The following is a 19294-nucleotide window of genomic DNA, read 5'->3' on the forward strand; positions in this document are numbered from 1 at the left end:
TGCATGTAATAGTCTGCCATGAGCACATGCATGCATTACTCATCTGAAATCTAGAAGCAGCTCTAATGAAACGCTGCACTGAATTTCTAGAATGAAACTGTGGCAGGATCTGAAGCATCTCAGCTCTCGTGAGGACAGACAATACAAAGCACAGTTAAAGGTGCACATACCCTTGTTTTCATATTTAGCATACAGAACATAACTCCACGTTTAATCCCCGATTATTAATGTGAATATATTATATATGAACTGTCTGACCAAACAAATTGTTTAATTATGCAAAAAAAAAAAATCTGAACAACGTATTTAGACTTTATCTAATGCAATTATGCACACACTTTAATAAAGCAAAATCAGTTTTTGTCACAAGTGAATACGTTCGACTTAAGACATAACACATAATACATTCTTTTCGCCACCTGCTGGCGTATTTCGTGTAATATGAAAAAAAAAGTTCACTGAACGAAAATGTTTGTTTTAGTGACCCGCCCCGCAAATAAAGTGCCATAATCTGTCTATCTGTCTATCTGTCTGTCTGTCTGTCTGTCTGTCTGTCTTTATGTTCACTTCAATACATACATGCACAATTTATAAAAAGTATATTTATATATTGATTGTTTCAGGTGTCGCTCTTGATCAAGTCTGATGAAGCTGTCAGTGCCAGAGATAAACAACTGGATAGAAAGTAGAAGCTGGGTGTTTTGGGGTGGATTCTTGATTCTCGCTCTTAGAAATACATCTGTCAGCTGTGATGATGTGTCAATGCTGTGTGAATGATGATTGTATTGAGAGCACTTAATACTGAAATCGAAATGAAGTGTATTTATGGTGTTTATAATCAAAATGTTTACAGTTTATACATCAGATATTTCCTGTTCGTTCCTATCATTTTCTGGGGTGTTTGGCTGTAAGCTGACTATATGTGACACTGGACCACAAAAGATATAAATTTCAATTTTTCAAAATTTTGATTTGCTCAAGCTAAATAAATACTCTTTCCATTGATGTATAGTTTGTTAGGATCAAACAATATTTGGCCAGTATATTATATTATCTGAGAGTGAAATGTAGAACATTCAAACATAACCTAGAGGAAACATTTGCAAATATTCAACATTTCTTTATTTCTTTATTTCTTTATTTATTTATCCTAGACTGATAAAATGAACAATATCACGTTTGGTTTTTTCCTGAATCTTGACAATCTGTGTAATTGTGTACAATAAAAGTGGCCAACAATCAAAGAGAGGAATCAGTGCTGAAAATCAACCAGTGAAATCTCAACACAAGATCCTTATAAACAGTGTTGGGAAAGTTACTCTGGAAATGTATAGGTTACAGATGATAAGTTACCCTGTTTAAAATGTAATAAGCATGTATCCTAAATAAGACACAGTTCTATCTGTCCCCTGTCTCATATTTTTGAGCAGTCAATGCAATTTGGGAAAGAAAGAAATCAAATCTGTACGTGTGTGAAAATATTTTTCTCAGTACCTGTAACACATTACAGTTACATTAACACTGTTTATTAATGCTTTCAAGATAAAACGCAACGATTTTATAGTAAATGTCTATTGTAATAAAGACACACTGCGATATTTCCATATGCATATACAGCATGATGCATGCTGTGTGCTTGCGAAGACCTCACGCACGTCTCGAAAGGGGCGCTGCGGGACTTTTATTTTGACAGCGCCTGTGCTCAGATCGCATGACGTCAGTGTTGTGTTCTGCTTGTGCTGCAGCGATGCGCCTCATCCGCGTCCGTTATTATTTCATAAACACATCGATCATATTGTTATGATATATCTACCAATATCTGCTTTTGCTTATTGATGGTCTTAATATGGCGAGCTCTTTCACCAGAGCTCCACCTCAAGGGGACACAGGTTTGATATTATATTATTAATCTGCCTTATTTTCTTTACATCTCAATAAAATGACTGAAACTGATGTGTGTTTTTAAATATTTATGTTTGAGGTTTAATTATCCGCTTAATCCTATGTAACTATCCTGATTGTCCAAACATAATCTGAACATTTAACATTGAATAAACCTATTCAGTAATAGCATCACATGTTTATTATAATAATAATGCGTAATAATACCATAGTTAATGCTGATAGAAAGTAAATATCCATGTAAATCCTTTAATTAAAAATATAATTTATTATTCTAGATGCATCACTCATCCTATAAATATTTGTAGTGCTGACAAACGATTAATCGCATCCAAAACAAAATTATTTGTTTACATAATATATGTGTGTGTAATGTGTTTATTGTGTATATATACTGTAAAAACATACATGCATGCATATATTTAAGAAAAAAATGTTTTGGTTTATATATAAAATATTAATATTTATATACAATGTAAATTATATATGAATATAAATATATATAAATGTAAATATGGATTTAAATATGTGAATTATTTACACAATAAATATAAACAGTACACACACATCTATTATGTAAAAAAAACTTTTATTCTGGATATGATTAATGTGATTAATTGTTTGACAGTATACATTTTTAATTATATCAAAATACCGTAGTAAGAGTACATGTGTTAACTGTTAATAGGGCAAAAACGAGTCACCATTGTGATTTTTCAGGTTGTAAATGATAGTATTCAAACCTCCAGCCCAGATGTTTAACCACTAATTGACCTCCTTGTTCATCTGTGTGTGTCTCTTCAGAGACGGAGCGTCTGCTGTCCCCTGTGGTGGGATACGGCTCCGGCGATCTGAATGGCGGGGGTCACGCCGGCCCTCCCAAACTGGACATGAGTGTGTCAGGCTCACGTCTGCGGGCCGAGGAAGAGGAGGAGGCCCTGAGGAGGAAGCTGAAGTACTTCTTCATGAGCCCGTGTGATAAATACCACGCTAAAGGCCGCAAACCCTTCAAACTGGCCCTTCAGCTGCTCAAGATCATCATAGTCACTGTACAGGTGCATTAAACCACTGAGATCAGCCATGATTTTTATTACATTATTCCTCATTTAGCACACATCCAAAGTGACATGCTCCTCTAAAATCATGCTTTTTTATTGTAAAACCCTGATATTATAATACTTGATTGTTTTCAAACAGTGAAAGAGTCTTTCAGTGTTGAGGTCAACCGATATGTGTTTTTCAGAGACTATACCGATTATTACAGATCAAGCAGACCGGTAACGGATATTTTGAACCGATATGTGTAAAAATGAAAGTTAAAATCAAAATTAAAAATAACAACGGCTCTGACAAAGACATTCTTAAAATGCTTTTAAATTATTTTATCGGTTAATCGGTTTTGAAACTGACAGATACCGATAACCGTAAAAACTATAAAATCGGCCAAGCCGATTATCGGTCGACCCCTATTTCAGAAACATTTACTGACATTTTTAACACTATGTTTTACTGTATGTAGAAAAATTACTATTGTTCCAGCTTTTCTAAAATTATATCGGTAACTGAAACCTTGCTGCTCCAAGATGACTGCAGTATCACTCAGTGTAATAGATAAACACCTGCATCTTTAAATGCACACAATAAATGTTTCTTACAGGCCTGTGCATGAATTAATGGCTCTGTGCGTCTCTGTCTGTGTCAGCTGGTGTTGTTCGGGCTCAGTAATCAGATGGTGGTGGAGTTTAAGGAGGAGAACACAGACTCCTTCAAGCATCTGTTCCTCAGAGACTATGTGGATGATTCGGAGGAGCCGCTGTGCATCCACACACAGAGAGACGTCTATGATCACATCCAGTACGCAATAGAGCAGGTACTGACCCACTGAAGAGATTTTCTTAGGAGCTGGGTAAAAAGTAGTCTGAATACATTACCTAATATGCTTTATCTAATAGACTACATTTCAAACTACAATTACTGACATGTTTTTTGTAATCAGTAATGGACTACAATTTGTAAGGAGTCTAGCCAGTGGTGTGTAGACTGCAGAAGTAGTTCACCTCTCTCTCTCTCTCTCTCTCTCTCTGTCTATCTGTCAGTATCTGGCTCTGCCGCAGACGTCGGTCGGCAGGTATGCGTATGTTCGAGGTTCGGCTCTGAACGACAGCGCCCTCTATCTGTGCCAGCGCTACTACAGGAAGGGCACTATCGACCCGGTTAACGACACGTTTGACATCGACCCTCATGTTGTCACTGGTGGGCAGGGAATCCTTTTCTGTATATCACTAGAATCTATAGCTCTGTCATGCTGTCTGCGGTTCACACAGCTTTAGTTTGACATTAGTATGTTATCAGGATAACAACACAAAACTCAGAGCATTTAAATATGCATTGTTAATTATATTGAACTATTTTGGTTGATGCATTTCATTATTGGATGGAATATAGTTTTATTTATTTAAGGCAAAAATGTATTGCATTACATTTGCATTCAGATCTAGCTCACTGCAAATAATGATTTGCTTAGTATAATGATTTGCTTAGTATTTTTGTCTCGAAAAAAATATCTTTAAAAAAAAATCTGTCACAGTGGAGTAAGAAAAATAAACTTAAATGAAAAATGAAAGCATTTTCCCCCTTTATTTTATTATGTAATATTTTGTTTATTATTATAATTTGTTATATTTTTCTTACCAATGTTCGTTGTTTTTAAGCATAAACACTTAATATTTTATAACATATTAAGTCTTTAAAATTTATCAAAATTGATAAATCTGCCTAAAACAAGAAAAAAATATTTATTTAATACTTATAATTTCTTTATTATAACTTATTTATACTAAGTTTTTTTTTTCTGAAAAATGTAATTTTGCTTCTATAGTAAATGTATCTTCTTTTAAGACTTTTTAGATAACTATAATGGAAAACACAACAAAAATACTATGAAAACATAAAGTAAAATAATTTCTGCAGTGGCAGTAATTTTCCTTTATGCAGTGATGGAGGACAGTCATTTTGCTTAGTAAAATACGGAACAATACAGTTGTAAAGTTGGTCATAACTCTCTAGACTAGTGCACCTTCTCGATTCAATTAAACTGGATCCCGGGAGTCTTCTCCACAAAGGATACATGTGATGCTGCCTTATAATCATCTGTAATAACTATAATCAAGCCAATCCATCTTAAGAGAGCAGAATAAATATGCTGGAATGTTGTTGATTAGCAGTGATTCCCACAGATGCTCCCTAAGAAGTCGTCTCACTAGGGTTCAGAGCAGATGTTTCCTGAGCAGACAGCAGGAGTTGTTGTTTTTTTCTGTTCAACAAACTGAAACTGATGTTCGAAAGATTCTAAACTCCATGGATCCTCTGTTCTGATTCCACTGTTGCCTGGCAACACAAAGCTGCTGTCCGTTTGAGTCGTTTCTGTTTGTGTGTGTTGGTTTAGACTGCATCGGTGTAGATCCACCACCAGACTCCTCCAGTCCATCACAGAACCACCACAGGAACTTCACCCTCAACTTCCAAAAGTGAGACATAAAACACATGTTAATATAACAATCTACAGTAAAGGAGGACATACTAAACACTACTGCTTACATATGAAATATGATAATTACTTTTAATCTGTTGTTTTTAACTTGAAATCATCCCTAAAAAGAAGATTTCGCTTTGGCTTTCTCTCAGTAACTCTCTAACACTGTTCTTAATCCCTGATCTGTGCAAATGTGACACTTTTTGTCTAACCGTTGCTGGAGTTCCTCTCTTTCTCGTCTTTCTGTCTCTCCTCAGGTTGATTAATGTGACTATCCAGTTCCAGCTGAAGGCGATAAACATCCAGACGATAATCAATAATGAGATTCCCGACTGCTACACCTTCTCCATCACGGTACGCACAGATTTCACTGCACGCTAAACTCAGTTTACAGAATCCAATAACATTTCATGAAATTATATTATATTTATATTGTCATTCATAAGTTTGGAATCTTTACGATTTGGAATGATTTTGGAACAAGTCTCTTTTTCTCAACAAGGATGCATTTATTTGTCCAACTGTGAGATATTATTCTAATCTAAAATAACTGTTTCTGTGTAAATATAATTTATTCCTGTGATCAAAATTGTATTTTCAGCATCATTCCTCCAGTCTTCAGTGTCAGTGAATAATTTCTGATTGTTATCAAGGCTGAAAACAGTTGTGTGTTGTTTTTAAACAAATAAATGTAGATTTTCAGGAATGTGGCACCTGTGTTTCAGATCCTGTTTGATAATAAGGCTCACAGTGGTAAAGTGAAGCTGAGTTTGCTCAACGAGGCGTCTATTAAAGAGTGCAGAGACCCCAATGTTTCAGGACACGGTGAGACGCCACCGGACACTCATGTGTGTGTCTGCTGTCCTGCTGAAGCTGAACCCGTCTCTCTCTCTCTCTCTGTGTGTGTGTGTCCAGCGGACAGTTACGCGCGCGTGGCGTTCGATGTGATGGTGGCGGTGGTCTGCGCTCTGTCTCTGGTGTTGTGTGGACGCTCCATCCTCAGAGGAATCATCCTGCAGCACGTAAGTGTGATTAATACAATGCAGAAAACACGGATGGAATCCAGACGTGCAGTTTACTGTGTAACTTTGAATGATCAATTCAATTCAATTCAAGTTTATTTGTATAGCACTTTTTACGATACAAATCATTGCAAAGCAACTTTACAGAAAATTCAGTTTCTACAATATTTAGTAGAAGCTTATAAGTGGTGATCAGTTTATGTGCATATGGCAGAACATTTCAGAAAAATTAATACAAGACGTAGTCAACCTGACGATGAACATTATTTATAGCCATTATTATATGATGCAATTTTACTTGTAGAAATATTTGTTAGTTCGGTATGTTGTTTCAGGGTTAGCATCATCTTAAGAAATGTTTCAGAATTTGGGAAATTTTGAATGGTAGGGTTGTACACTTAATAGAGATATCGACCAGTGTCTGCCAGAAATGTATTACTCTTACTATACAGTAGAATGTACATCTCAATGTAACACTAATGCTCATAATACTTATAATAGAAAAAATAATACAGTTATTTTGAAAACTTTATTTTTTATGTAATAATTACACTTTACACATTTGAACAGATTAACAAAGATTAATTAAATTGGGGGGGGGGTACATTTCATAGTGCTCTATTACTGTAAAAGATAATAATGATAATAATGTAAAAAAAGATTTTTCTTTACATAAATTAAATTGATTAGGCATTTTTATTATAGAATTTGGTGAAAAAAAATACAATATATAAAATGGAATAATCCATATTTCACAGGGCTGTAAATATTTTTTTGTTTCTGTTTTTATTTAGTGACTTGTTCAATTGTAGAAGTTTCATGATTTTGGTAAATAATAAGACATGATTTTTATATTACTAAAATTTTATTTAACCATTAAAACGTCCAGAAAAATTAAAAAGAAATAACAGAATTTGGGAAGAAAATAAAATGCCCTATAAATAAACTATTAATATTTTTTTAGTGTACAAGTTTCATTATTTCATTATTTGCTTTTTGATGACTGTTGTTTTTACTGTTAAAATGGAGACCAGAAAAATATATAATCAAGTGAAATTAAAATGGAATTTGGAAAAGAATAAAACAGAATTTGGGGAAAATTGGGATTTCATAGGTGATTTTCGTCTGTGTTGGCAGGAGTTTGTGTGTTATTTCCGTCGGTCTTTGGGCCGGTCGCTGAGCTTGGGCGAGCGTCTGGAGTTCATCAACGGCTGGTATCTGCTGCTCATCATCAGCGACATTCTCACTATCATCGCCTCCTTCATCAAGATCGCCATCGAGACCAAGGTGACGCACACACACACACACACACACACGCACACGTATCCTGGAGTGCTGAAGCTCTTGCTGTGCTTGAGAAATGCTGTGAGCTGATTGGTGCTTGTGTTGGTGCTGCAGAACCTGTCGTCGTATGACGTCTGCAGTATTTTGATGGGAACCTCCACTCTGCTGGTGTGGGTCGGCGTGATACGATACTTCAGCTTCTTTCAGAAATACAACGTGAGCCAGAATTGGTTATTCCTCTCAAATTCGTTGTTTATTTTGTGTGAACATTTCATTCCATTTCACCTGTCACATTTCACCCCAAAATTGAGAGGAAGATATTTTACACATTTTGTATAAAGAAAATACACATGTAAAGATTTAAATTGTAGTAACAGGTGAATTTAAATCAGTGTTATTTTAGTATCACTGAGATATTATAGTTTTTATTATCATATTGTCTTTTTTAGTTTTAGTAATTATATTGTGTGTGTTTTTACATTTTTATTTGCTTTTATTTCAGTTTCGATTTAGTTAATCAGTTAGTTTAGTACTAAATTAACTAAATAAAAATGAGAAATGTTTTAGTTTTAGTTAACTATAATAAATCAGCAATTTTACCCTTACAGTGTAAAAACAAAGCATTCTAGTTTCTGTAATCTGTCTGAATGTTTTGCTTTATGTAGTTCTTGTTGATGACTTTACTGAAATATAGTAATTTTTCTGCTGTATTATTATTATTTATATTCAAATAGGATAAATCAAATTCAGCACAAATATAACTGTGATGTTACCTGCTATTGTAGTCAACAAACTTTAAAAACTATTTATTTATTTAATCATGTTTTGTTATTTAAATAAAAACTTTACTATTTAAATGGGGGAATTTATGTAATTTAATTGCCAATGTAAAAACCCGCTAAACACTTTTTTTGAATGAATGAATTAATTAGTCAATTCTTCCATTTTTCTTCTGATTTTGTCTGGAAATACAGACAGACTTTGTGAGATTCATATTTCCTCTTTCTTTAGTTTTTTTTTAAACAAATATGACTGTGAATATTACAAAGACTTTGATGTGAATCATCTGTTTTGATCTCAGATTCTGATTGTGACTCTACGAGCCGCGTTTCCAAACGTGATCCGGTTCTGCTGCTGTGCTGCTGCCATTTACATGGGCTACTGTTTCTGCGGCTGGATTGTACTAGGACCCTACCACGCTAAAGTATGATATATATACGTCAGTATATTACCACGCTAAAGTATGATTTACTTCAATATATTACCAAGCTAAAGTATGATATACTTCAATATATTACCACGCTAGGGTATGATATACTTCAGTATATTACCACGCTAAAGTATGATATACTTCAGTATATTACCACGCTAGAGTATGATATACTTCAGTATATTACCACGCTAAAGTATGATATATATACGTCAGTATATCACCACGCTAAAGTATGATTTACTTCAATATATTACCAAGCTAAAGTATGATTTACTTCAGTATATTACCACGCTAGAGTATGATATAATAATAATAATAATAATAATAATACATCAAACTTGTATAGCGCTTTTTTGGACACTCAAAGACGCTTCACATGGGGAAACAAACAAAACAAAACAAAACAAAACAACAAGGGTTTAGGGAAAAGCTAGTTTGAACAGGTGGGTTTTGAGTACTGATTTGAAGTTTGGCAGTGAGTCCGAGTTTCTGATGGATGTAGGGAGTGAGTTCCAGAGGGTGGGGGCAGTGATAGCGAAGGCTCGATCCCCCAAAGTCCGTCGGTTAGTGCGGACGATCGGAGCAAGGCGGTTTGTGTCAGCTGAACGGAGGTGGCGGGTGGGTTGGTGCTGTTCCAGGAGCTCAGTGAGGTAGAGTGGGGCCAGGTTATGGAGGGACTTATAGGTGAGGAGAAGGAGCTTATATTGAATGCGATAGTGAACAGGTAGCCAATGGAGCTGACGGAGAACGGGGGTGATGTGTTCTCTTGACCGGGTGTGGGTTAGGAGGCGGGCAGCTGAGTTTTGGATGTATTGCAGTTTTTGTAGTTGATTGGTAGGAAGTCCGTATAGAAGGCTATTGCAATAGTCAAGTCTTGAAGTTATGAATGCATGAATGAGAATTTCAGCTGTTGCCAAGGTAAGGGAGGGGCGAAAGCGGGCAATATTGCGGAGGTGGAAAAAGGATAGTTTAGTGATATGGTTGATGTGTGTTCGGTATGAGAGGGTGGGGTCCATTATGATGCCAAGGTTTCGGACAGAGAGGGAGGGGGTGACAATATGTCCGTCGATAAGGAGAGTAAAGTTCTGAATAGAGGAGAGGAGAGATTTTGGGCCCGTGATAAGGAGTTCTGTTTTACTGCTGTTGAGTTTAAGAAAATTATTGTCCATCCAGGCTTTAATGTCAGAAATGCAATCGGTGATGGTGGAGAGAATAGCCGGGGAGATGGATTTGGTGGAAAAGTAGATTTGGGTATCATCTGCGTAGCAGTGAAAATGGAGTCCATGGTTGCGGATGATCTGACCGAGGGGAAGCATGTAGATGGTGAAGAGGAGGGGGCCGAGAACGGAACCTTGGGGGACGCCATGGGTGACAGGGGAGGTGTGGGAGTTGCAGTTATTAACAGAGACAAAATGGTGACGATCAGAGAGGTAAGATGTGAGCCAGCGAAGTGCTGTACCAGAGATGCCAATAGATTGAAGACGATGGAGAAGGACAGTATGGTCAATAGTGTCAAATGCAGCGGAGAGGTCGAGGAGAAGGAGGATGGATATGAAACCAAAGTCGGCAGCAATGAGGAGATCATTTGTGACTTTAAGAAGGGCTGTTTCTGTGCTGTGGTGTGGACGGAATCCGGATTGAAATGTTTCGAAGAGTTGAGAGGAGTGGAGATATTGATGGAGTTGTGTGTTTACGGCGCGTTCCAGGATTTTTGAAAGTAACGGAATATTGGAGATGGGTCTGAAGTTATCCAGATTGTCAGGGTTGAGGCCAGGTTTTTTCAGGAGGGGTGTGATGAATGCAAGTTTTAGCGGGGATGGAACAGATCCAGACGTAAGGGAAGTGTTGATGATGATGGTGATGAGAGGAATAAGGGTTTCTTGACAGCTTTTGAAGAGAGGAGAAGGGATCGGGTCAAGCTGGCAGTTTGAGAATTTCATGGTCGAAAGGAGTTTGGAGGTGTCAGAGGGAGACAGTGGAGAGAAGGAGGAAAAGCTGTGGTGTGTGAGCGGAGGGAGTTGATATTCAGAAGGAGGAGAAGCGGAGGAAGTGGATGCTAGTGAACAGTGTATTGTATGGATTTTGGTATGGTAGGATGACAGAAAGTTATTGCATTTGTCTATAGTGAATGTGGAGGTTATATTGTCCTTGGGTTTGGTCAGTTTTGCAAATGTGGAGAATAATGTGCGGGGGTTAGAAGAATTTGAGTGGATGAGTTGTGAGTAGAAATTGGACCGGGCAGTTTTGAGAGCAGAATTGTATGTGGTTATGGCGTGTTTGTAGGCTTGTGCATGGACAGTGAGACCGGATTTTTTATGGATCCTTTCAAGTTGTCTTTTTTGTCTTTTGAGAATGTGAAGATCTGGGGTGTACCAAGGAGCAGAGGTGGAGAAGGAGACTGAGGCAGTTTTAAGAGGGGCTATTTGGTTGAGGCAGGTGGAGAGTGTGTGGTTGTAGAAATTGACTAGATCAGAGGCAATCGGATCGGAGGGAAGTGAAGAAGTAGAGATGGCATGGGATATGGATGAGTTGAGAGAGATGGGACTAATAGATTTCAGGTTTCGAAATGTAATTGTTCTTGTGTGTTTGATGGTAGGAGAGGGGGTAATGACATCCAAGGTGATGGCCAGATGATCAGAAATTGTGAGGTCAGTCAATGAAAGGTTATGTATGGTGAGGGAGGGTGTGGAACAGACCAGGTCCAAGATATGTCCATGATTATGTGTGGGTGAGGTGACATGCTGGGTAAGGTTGAGGCAGTTTAAAATGTCCAAAAAGTCAGATGTGAATTTTGCTGTCGGAGAGTCGATATGAATGTTGAAGTCACCAATGAGGAGAACGGACGGAGAAATGGAAGACAGCTGAGTTACGAAGTCTGTGAAATCAGAAAGAAATGATGGACAAAGTTTGGGAGGGCGGTAGATGACTGCAGCAGTGAGTGATTGGGAACCAGGAAGTCTGAAAGCCAAGTGTTCAAATGAGGATACAGCCGGGATGGGGATGGGGCGGATGGAGATATCGCTGCGGTGAATAACTGCGATGCCACCACCTCGCCGGTCCAGACGGGGGTTGTCAATGAAGGAGTATCCAGGTGGGGTGGTCTGATTTAATGCAAAGTAATCCATAGGTTTATGCCAGGTTTCGGTAAGACAGAGAAAATCCAGTTTATTGTCAGTAATGAATTCACAGAGGAGCAGGCTTTTATTGTTGAGTGATCTTGTATTGAATAGCGCTGTCTTAAGAGGCTTTTGTTTTGAAATCCAAATGGCGGAAGTTGAGACGGGCAGGAGGTTAGATGAAGTCGCGTGAAGAGTGCGCGGATGACGTATGCGGATGTTGTTGTTGCGCCATATACTTCAGTATATTACCACGCTAAAGTGTGATATACTTCAGTATATTACCACGCTAGAGTATGATATACTTCAGTATATTACCACGCTAGAGTATGATTTACTTCAGTATATTACCACGCTAGAGTATGATATACTTCAGTATATTACCACGCTAGAGTGTGATATACTTCAGTATATTACCACGCTAAAGTGTGATATACTTCAGTATATTACCACGCTAAAGTATGATATACTTCAGTATATTACCAAGCTAAAGTATGATTTACTTCAGTATATTACCACGCTAGAGTATGATATACTTCAGTATATTACCACGCTAAAGTATGATTTACTTCAGTATATTACCACGCTAGAGTGTGATATACTTCAGTATATTACCACGCTAAAGTATGATTTACTTCAGTATATTACCACGCTAAAGTATGATATACTTCAGTATATTACCACGCTAAAGTATGATATACTTCAGTATATTACCAAGCTAAAGTATGATATACGTCAGTATATCACCACGCTAAAGTATGATTTACTTCAATATATTACCAAGCTAAAGTATGATTTACTTCAGTATATTACCACGCTAGAGTATGATATACTTCAGTATATTACCACGCTAAAGTGTGAAATACTTCAGTATATTACCACGCTAAAGTATGAAATACTTCAGTATATTACCACGCTAAAGTATGATATACTTCAGTATATTACCACGCTAAAGTATGATATACGTCAGTATATTACCACGCTAAAGTATGATATACTTCAGTATATTACCACGCTAAAGTATGATATACCTCAGTATATTACCACGCTAAAGTATGATATACTTCAGTATATTACCACGCTAAAGTATGATTTACTTCAGTATATTACCACGCTAAAGTATGATATACTTCAGTATATTACCAGGCTAAAGTATGATATACCTCAGTATATTACCACGCTAAAGTATGATATACCTCAGTATATTACCACGCTAAAGTATGATATACCTCAGTATATTACCACACTAAAGTATGATTTACTTCAGTATATTACCACGCTAAAGTATGATATACCTCAGTATATTACCACACTAAAGTATGATTTACTTCAGTATATTACCACGCTAAAGTGTGATATACTTCAGTATATTACCACGCTAAAGTATGATTTACTTCAGTATATTATCACGCTAAAGTGTGAAATACTTCAGTATATTACCACGCTAAAGTATGAAATACTTCAGTATATTATCACGCTAAAGTATGATATACTTCAGTATATTACCACGCTAAAGTATGATATACTTCAGTATATTACCACGCTAAAGTATGAAATACTTCAGTATATTATCATGCTAAAGTATGATATACGTCAGTATATTACCACGCTACAGTATGATTTACTTCAGTATATTACCACGCTAAAGTATGATTTACTTCAGTATATTACCACGCTAAAGTATGATATACTTGAGTATATTTAGATTTGAGTACCAATGGTACCACGAGGAGATAAAGAGAGGTGGGCTCTTTTCACTTTTTTTGCCTGTAGCTCAAAATTTGCCTGTGTGCATTCACACTCATTTTGTCAGCATGGATCTCAAATTACCAGGCTACAGTCCAAAGGGTTTCTTTACTAGCCATATGCTGACATGTCCATGTCTTGTGATCTCTGTCTCTCTCTCAGTTCCGCTCTCTTTCTACGGTGTCGGAGTGTCTGTTTTCTCTTATTAATGGAGACGACATGTTTGCCACGTTCTCGGAGGTGGAGCAGAGCGGGACGCTGGTGTGGGTGTTCAGTCAGCTCTATCTCTACAGCTTCATCTCGCTCTTCATCTACATGGTTCTGTCGCTCTTCATCGCACTCATCACTGGAGCATACGACAGCATCACTGTGAGTCCAGAGCAGTGCTGTCATCGCTGACTCAAAAATGAAAATAAATACTTTATTTTGAACTGAGATCAAATAAAAACAATAGTAAATATTGAAAATTTCTGTTTTGTTTGTTAAATTAAAGTTTTATTTAACCTGAAATGAAACTTAACTTAAATAGTCATTTAAATAATAGATAAACTATTAATAGATTCTGACTTTTATCGCACTTTTGAGAGAAAAACTGTATATTCAAGATACAACCTCTGAGAGCGAGAGAAAATATAAACATTGGGAGATAAAAATTCACAATTGCAAGAAAAAAGTCTGAACTGTGAGATAAAAAGTTGCAATTACCTTTTTTTAATAACTTAGATGTAAACTGAATTCAGTGAAAAAGAATCATGACATGTTAAATCAAATTTTGCAAAAAAAAAAAAAAAAAAGTCAGAATTGCGAGATTTAAACTCAGAATTCTAGGAAAGAAGTCAGATTTTGAAATGTTAAAAAAATCAGAATAGCAAGATATAAACTGTTAGTTGTGAAGTTAGGATTGTTTATATTCAGCATTTCTGACTTTTTTGTTGTTGTTGCCAGAAATAAACTCAAAATTGTGCGATACAAACTTTCTGAGAAGACTCTGAATAGTGAGACATAAACATGCAATTGTAAGAAAACAGTTCTCGTAGTTACTTTGTTTCATTTTTATTCCATAGTAAAATTTCCAGATTTTTAGAACTCTTGAAATAGTTCTGAGCAAAAAAGTCAATATTGTTAGAGAAACTGAAATGTAAACTCAGAATACTTTGTAAACTTTTTAACGTTTAAATCACACAGAAGCCTGTTTCCGCTGCAAAATAAAAAAAATAAAAAAGGTAATTGTTACTTTATCTCACAATTCAGACATCTCAGAATTGCAAAATAAAGTCACAATTACCTTGTTTTTTTGTTTTTTTTTTCATGGCGGAAACAGGCTTGTGTGTGATTTTTAGACAGCATGTCTCGCAAAAACACTAAACGTTTACAACCCATCAGATTAGTGAACATCATGGTTTTCTCTCTGTATGTGTGTGTGTGTGTGTGTTTTGTGTTCAGCAACAAACCCAGGACGTCCCGCAGGTGTCTGAACTGCACCGGTTCATCGCCGAATGCACCGACACACCCACCTCTGGAAACTTCCACAGCCCAGAGCCGTCGACCTGCTCGCTCTTCTGCTGCTTCAACTAGAGAGACTGGGTTTGTGAAGGGGATTCTGGGTAAAGCGTTGTATCTCAGGCACAAGGGAGAGGAAGGGACGTGCTCTTCTTTATGTGTTTGTTTGCAGGTAAAGCTGTTGCAGCTGCACTGATAGAGCCGATCTCAGCATGCAGCTTTTAAACACGTTATAATTAATGAGCTGAATGTGTTTTGCATATTCATGAGCATCTTGGCTTAGTGATCAGGACTTGATGCTCTAGACCAGCTAAAGGGAACTGCTCCCTCTAGAGGCGTGGAGGAGTTACAGCACACAAAATTACAGAAAAACATTACGTTTCAGGTGAATCTCAAAACCAAATGTGCAGGTGATATTTCACCTCAAAATTGAGAAATTATATTTTGCTTAAAGAAAACAAAGCCTTTTTATTAACATCATGATGTTTAGCATCTTATTTTAGGATGAAATATGACCTGCACATGTTCTTTTAGTGAGTTTAGTGAGTTACAGCACACAAACACAGATGAAAACACACTTTTCCAGCATTATAGTTCAGGGGCTTTAGTGAATCTCACAACAAAATGTCCAGGTCACATTTCATCCCAAATAAATAAATAAATAAATAAATAATTGCTTAAAAGAAAATGAATCCTGTTTTAGCAGCATTATGATGTTTTGCTTTGTGAGATTATTTTCATGACAGTTAAAAAGGTTTTTGATTTTCTTTTGTGGTTATCATCTAGTTTGTGTTACTGTAATACAGTAATATCTACTTTTCAGTTTAAATCTGCATACATTTTAAACGCTGATTCAGCAAATACATGAAATATAAATATAAAACAGAACAGGTTTTGTGGTCTTATATGCAAAACAATATAATTTGTATCTGATTTATTTTAGGTTGATGTATGCAATATATTTTTTTTTACATTTTCATGCAACATTTAATCCTAAAATTGAAGGCAAAAAATGAATAATATTTTGCTTGAAGAAAAGTAAGGAGGACCCTTAAAATGTTATGCTTTGTGAGATTATTTTCAGGACAATTAAATATTTGAATTGTAATTGATATTACTTTATTACAGTTAAAGTTATTTTTAATTTTTAATCTGCTTAGATTTAAGATTCAGACTGAAGTAAAATAATTCCCCAACATACAAATAATTTGAGAGAAAATGTGTCATCAAAATAATGTCACAATTGAACAAATATTAATTCTAATTTATAATAAAAATACTGCAACAAAAATAGGTCCCGTTCTCTCATATGCAAAAATATTTCTTGTTTTTCATTAATTCTGAAATAAGACCTGCACATTTTCTTGACTGAATTCATGAGATTCGCCTGAATATTTGTATTCCATTCATATGCATTCATACTGTGTATTTTATCATTGTATTCTTTTATCTCATTTTTAGAGAATATTCTGTGTCTACACTATATTATATATCGCTTAGGTTTCAAATCCATGTTAGGATATTAGTGCTTTGTTGGCAGAGGAGCGTCACACAGATGTTTGTGTGTGTGTGTGTGTGTGTGTGTGAGTGTGTGAGTGTTTTTTTGTGTGAATTGTGTGTGTGTGTGGGGGGGGGGTGTTTTTAACATGAAGCATAGCTTGCAGGTTTATTTGGACATTAATATTAATGTGGACGGTGTATCGTACTTGTCCCTGGTGCATTTGCTCCTTTCAGAGCCGTCTCACACACACACACACACACACACACACACACACACACTGATGTTTGAGAAGCCTCGGGTGTCTTGAGAGTTTTTCTCTGCATATTGACGCAGGGCTCAGTCCATCAGGGAGTTACAGAGATGCTTTGAGTGTCTTCTGTGTGTTTTTGGTCCACAGCAAGCTGATATCTGTCTATTAATCATTAGTAGTTATTTCTAAACCTTCACCGTGAGGGACCAGACACCAGCTGATTCCTGGATGTTATTTCTGAGCTTTCTCTGTACTATATTAATGATGTTAGTGGTGGACTTTCAGTGTAATATCAGATCTGTTCATGCGTGACTTCATCTAGTGCTCAGGAACAGAGACAATCTGATAAGATTTGGTGTTTTGTGCTGGTTTTACTCTGATGTAACTGTTTCTTCCCAGAATGCCTTTCTGGTGTAGTGTCATACTGCTGGGGATTTTGGGGATGTTTTAAAGAGGTGTGGGATTTAAAATACTTGACATACTGTTTTATCTTAATATTTTCATTTGTGTCTAACTGTAAGCTGAGATGCATTTGGTTTGTTCATTTGTGTCATAAGTGGCATTATTTTTTTATTTATTTTTACCAAAGGGAATATTTGTTTTATTTTATTTTTTTACAAGGCATCGTTTTGCACATTGTTTAAGTTTGTAAATTATTTGCAGTGATTATTCTGAATGTGTATCTGTCGTTTTGTGTACAAGACAGAGTTGCTTTGCGTTAAACTGGTTGATATATATATATGCTCTCACATTTTAACACAACTCTCAGCTCTTAAAGTCACAAATAAAATCCATGAATGTCAACATCAAACATCCTCTCTCTGTTTTCTCGACTGAATCACTGAAGATTTTTCTGAGCCCTTTATTCTTCATCTATTAGGATTGTTTTATTTCTTGAAATGCAATGGTATATTAACATCAAACAATAATTATCTAAACAAAAATAGACAATAGTGGTGATAATTAAAAAAATGCAGAGCATGCTTCAGAATTTCTCCTTTTGCATTCCTTTGAAGAATGAAGGATAAATGAAACGACATGACTTTAACTAAAAAATAGCATTTTGATTAAATTTTCACAATTTTGAGGAACAGTGTAATGCATGTTTCAGAGATTGACTTAGCTAGAAAAAAGTATTTCCAATTGTATTTAAAGACTTCCTCATTAATGCAGGGTTCCAAAGATTCTGGGAATTCAGTTTTTTCAAAGACAGAAAACAGTTGTTGACGTGTTTAAATTAAAATAAGAAAAGTCGGCTTAGTTTATTTTAAAACTTCTTTTGACTTCTTTTAAATAAATGCAATTTCAAGAGCTATAACATCTCTTTTACATCTTGCTTTTCTGACTCTTTATGTTTTATAATCCTGAGTTTAAATGCACAGTCCTGATTTAGTTATTTTTTTCAGAGTTCAGATCTCACAAATCTTACTTTTTCCTTCTCATTTACAAATTTACATCTCGTAATTCTGATGACTTTTTCTCTGAGATTCTCCCTCTGATTTTTTTAATTGCATCCTCCAATTTTGCATTTTTTCTAGCAATTCTGAGTTTACATCTTGCAATCCTGAGACCCCCCACACACCTCAATGAGTTTGCATCTCTTGAGAAAAAAAAATGCAATTGTAAGATTTAAACATGCAATTCTGAGAAAAGGTCAGATTTTTTGATGTTTTACCCCTGGACCTGGTTGAGACTCACTGATCTCTAGTTAAAGTGCGTGCACGGACTCTGATTGTCCTGTAGATGGCTCAGTGAACATCATGAGATGTGTCTCCGCTGCGCTTGATTCACTAATGTCTGGAGAGAGAAAAGAGACCACATTTGGAGGAGGGGTTGTGAATCTAGAGCCAGACTACTGAAGAAAACAGACACAATCAAAATGACATTGATAAATGAAAGCTGGCGAGCCATTCGAATGCCTCTACTCTTCAGTCACAATACAAGTGCCAGGAACACACATCTACATTTCAAATAGAAACACAAACTAAAGACAAATCCCAACTGGGAAGAAACCTTCACAACATTAACACAAGAACAACAGTATTTGACATTTGAGAAGGTGAGCACACCTTTAGTGACACATGTATTATTCAGTGCAGGATGGAGCCACAGGAAGCACAATCGACCATCAGATGGACCGATAGACTGAAGACTTCAGCCCGAGGGACACAAGAGAGCTCGTGTCCTGTGTTAAAGGTGGCCTCGCACCTGTCCGTCTGCCACCTGAG

At 36.3% G+C, this 19294-nt stretch overlaps 1 protein-coding gene across 1 annotated transcript; it reads left to right on the forward strand.

Moving 5' to 3' along the window:
- Positions 1 to 1142: 1142 nt before the first annotated feature.
- Positions 1143 to 17866, forward strand: LOC113054976 (mucolipin-1-like). Its single transcript, XM_026220843.1, has 13 exons — positions 1143 to 1889; positions 2707 to 2957; positions 3605 to 3772; positions 3999 to 4155; positions 5348 to 5429; positions 5692 to 5788; positions 6160 to 6259; positions 6350 to 6456; positions 7594 to 7743; positions 7855 to 7956; positions 8822 to 8944; positions 13978 to 14184; positions 15259 to 17866. Exons 1-13 carry the CDS (start codon positions 1847 to 1849, stop codon positions 15388 to 15390), a joined length of 1719 nt encoding a protein of 572 aa, XP_026076628.1. The 5' UTR covers positions 1143 to 1846; the 3' UTR covers positions 15391 to 17866.
- Positions 17867 to 19294: the final 1428 nt, after the last annotated feature.

This window comes from Carassius auratus, chromosome 3 (assembly GCF_003368295.1).
Source record: "Carassius auratus strain Wakin chromosome 3, ASM336829v1, whole genome shotgun sequence".
In the NCBI taxonomy this organism is placed as follows: Eukaryota; Metazoa; Chordata; class Actinopteri; order Cypriniformes; family Cyprinidae; genus Carassius; species Carassius auratus.

Bases quoted from the DNA above. Each gene is read 5' to 3' on its own strand.
- LOC113054976 (XM_026220843.1), top strand. From the start codon at position 1,847: ATGGCGAGCTCTTTCACCAGAGCTCCACCTCAAGGGGACACAG. The intron at 5,430-5,691 runs GTGAGACATAAA...GTCTCTCCTCAG, and splicing joins TTCACCCTCAACTTCCAAAA to GTTGATTAATGTGACTATCC. The intron at 7,957-8,821 runs GTGAGCCAGAAT...TTTTGATCTCAG, and splicing joins GCTTCTTTCAGAAATACAAC to ATTCTGATTGTGACTCTACG.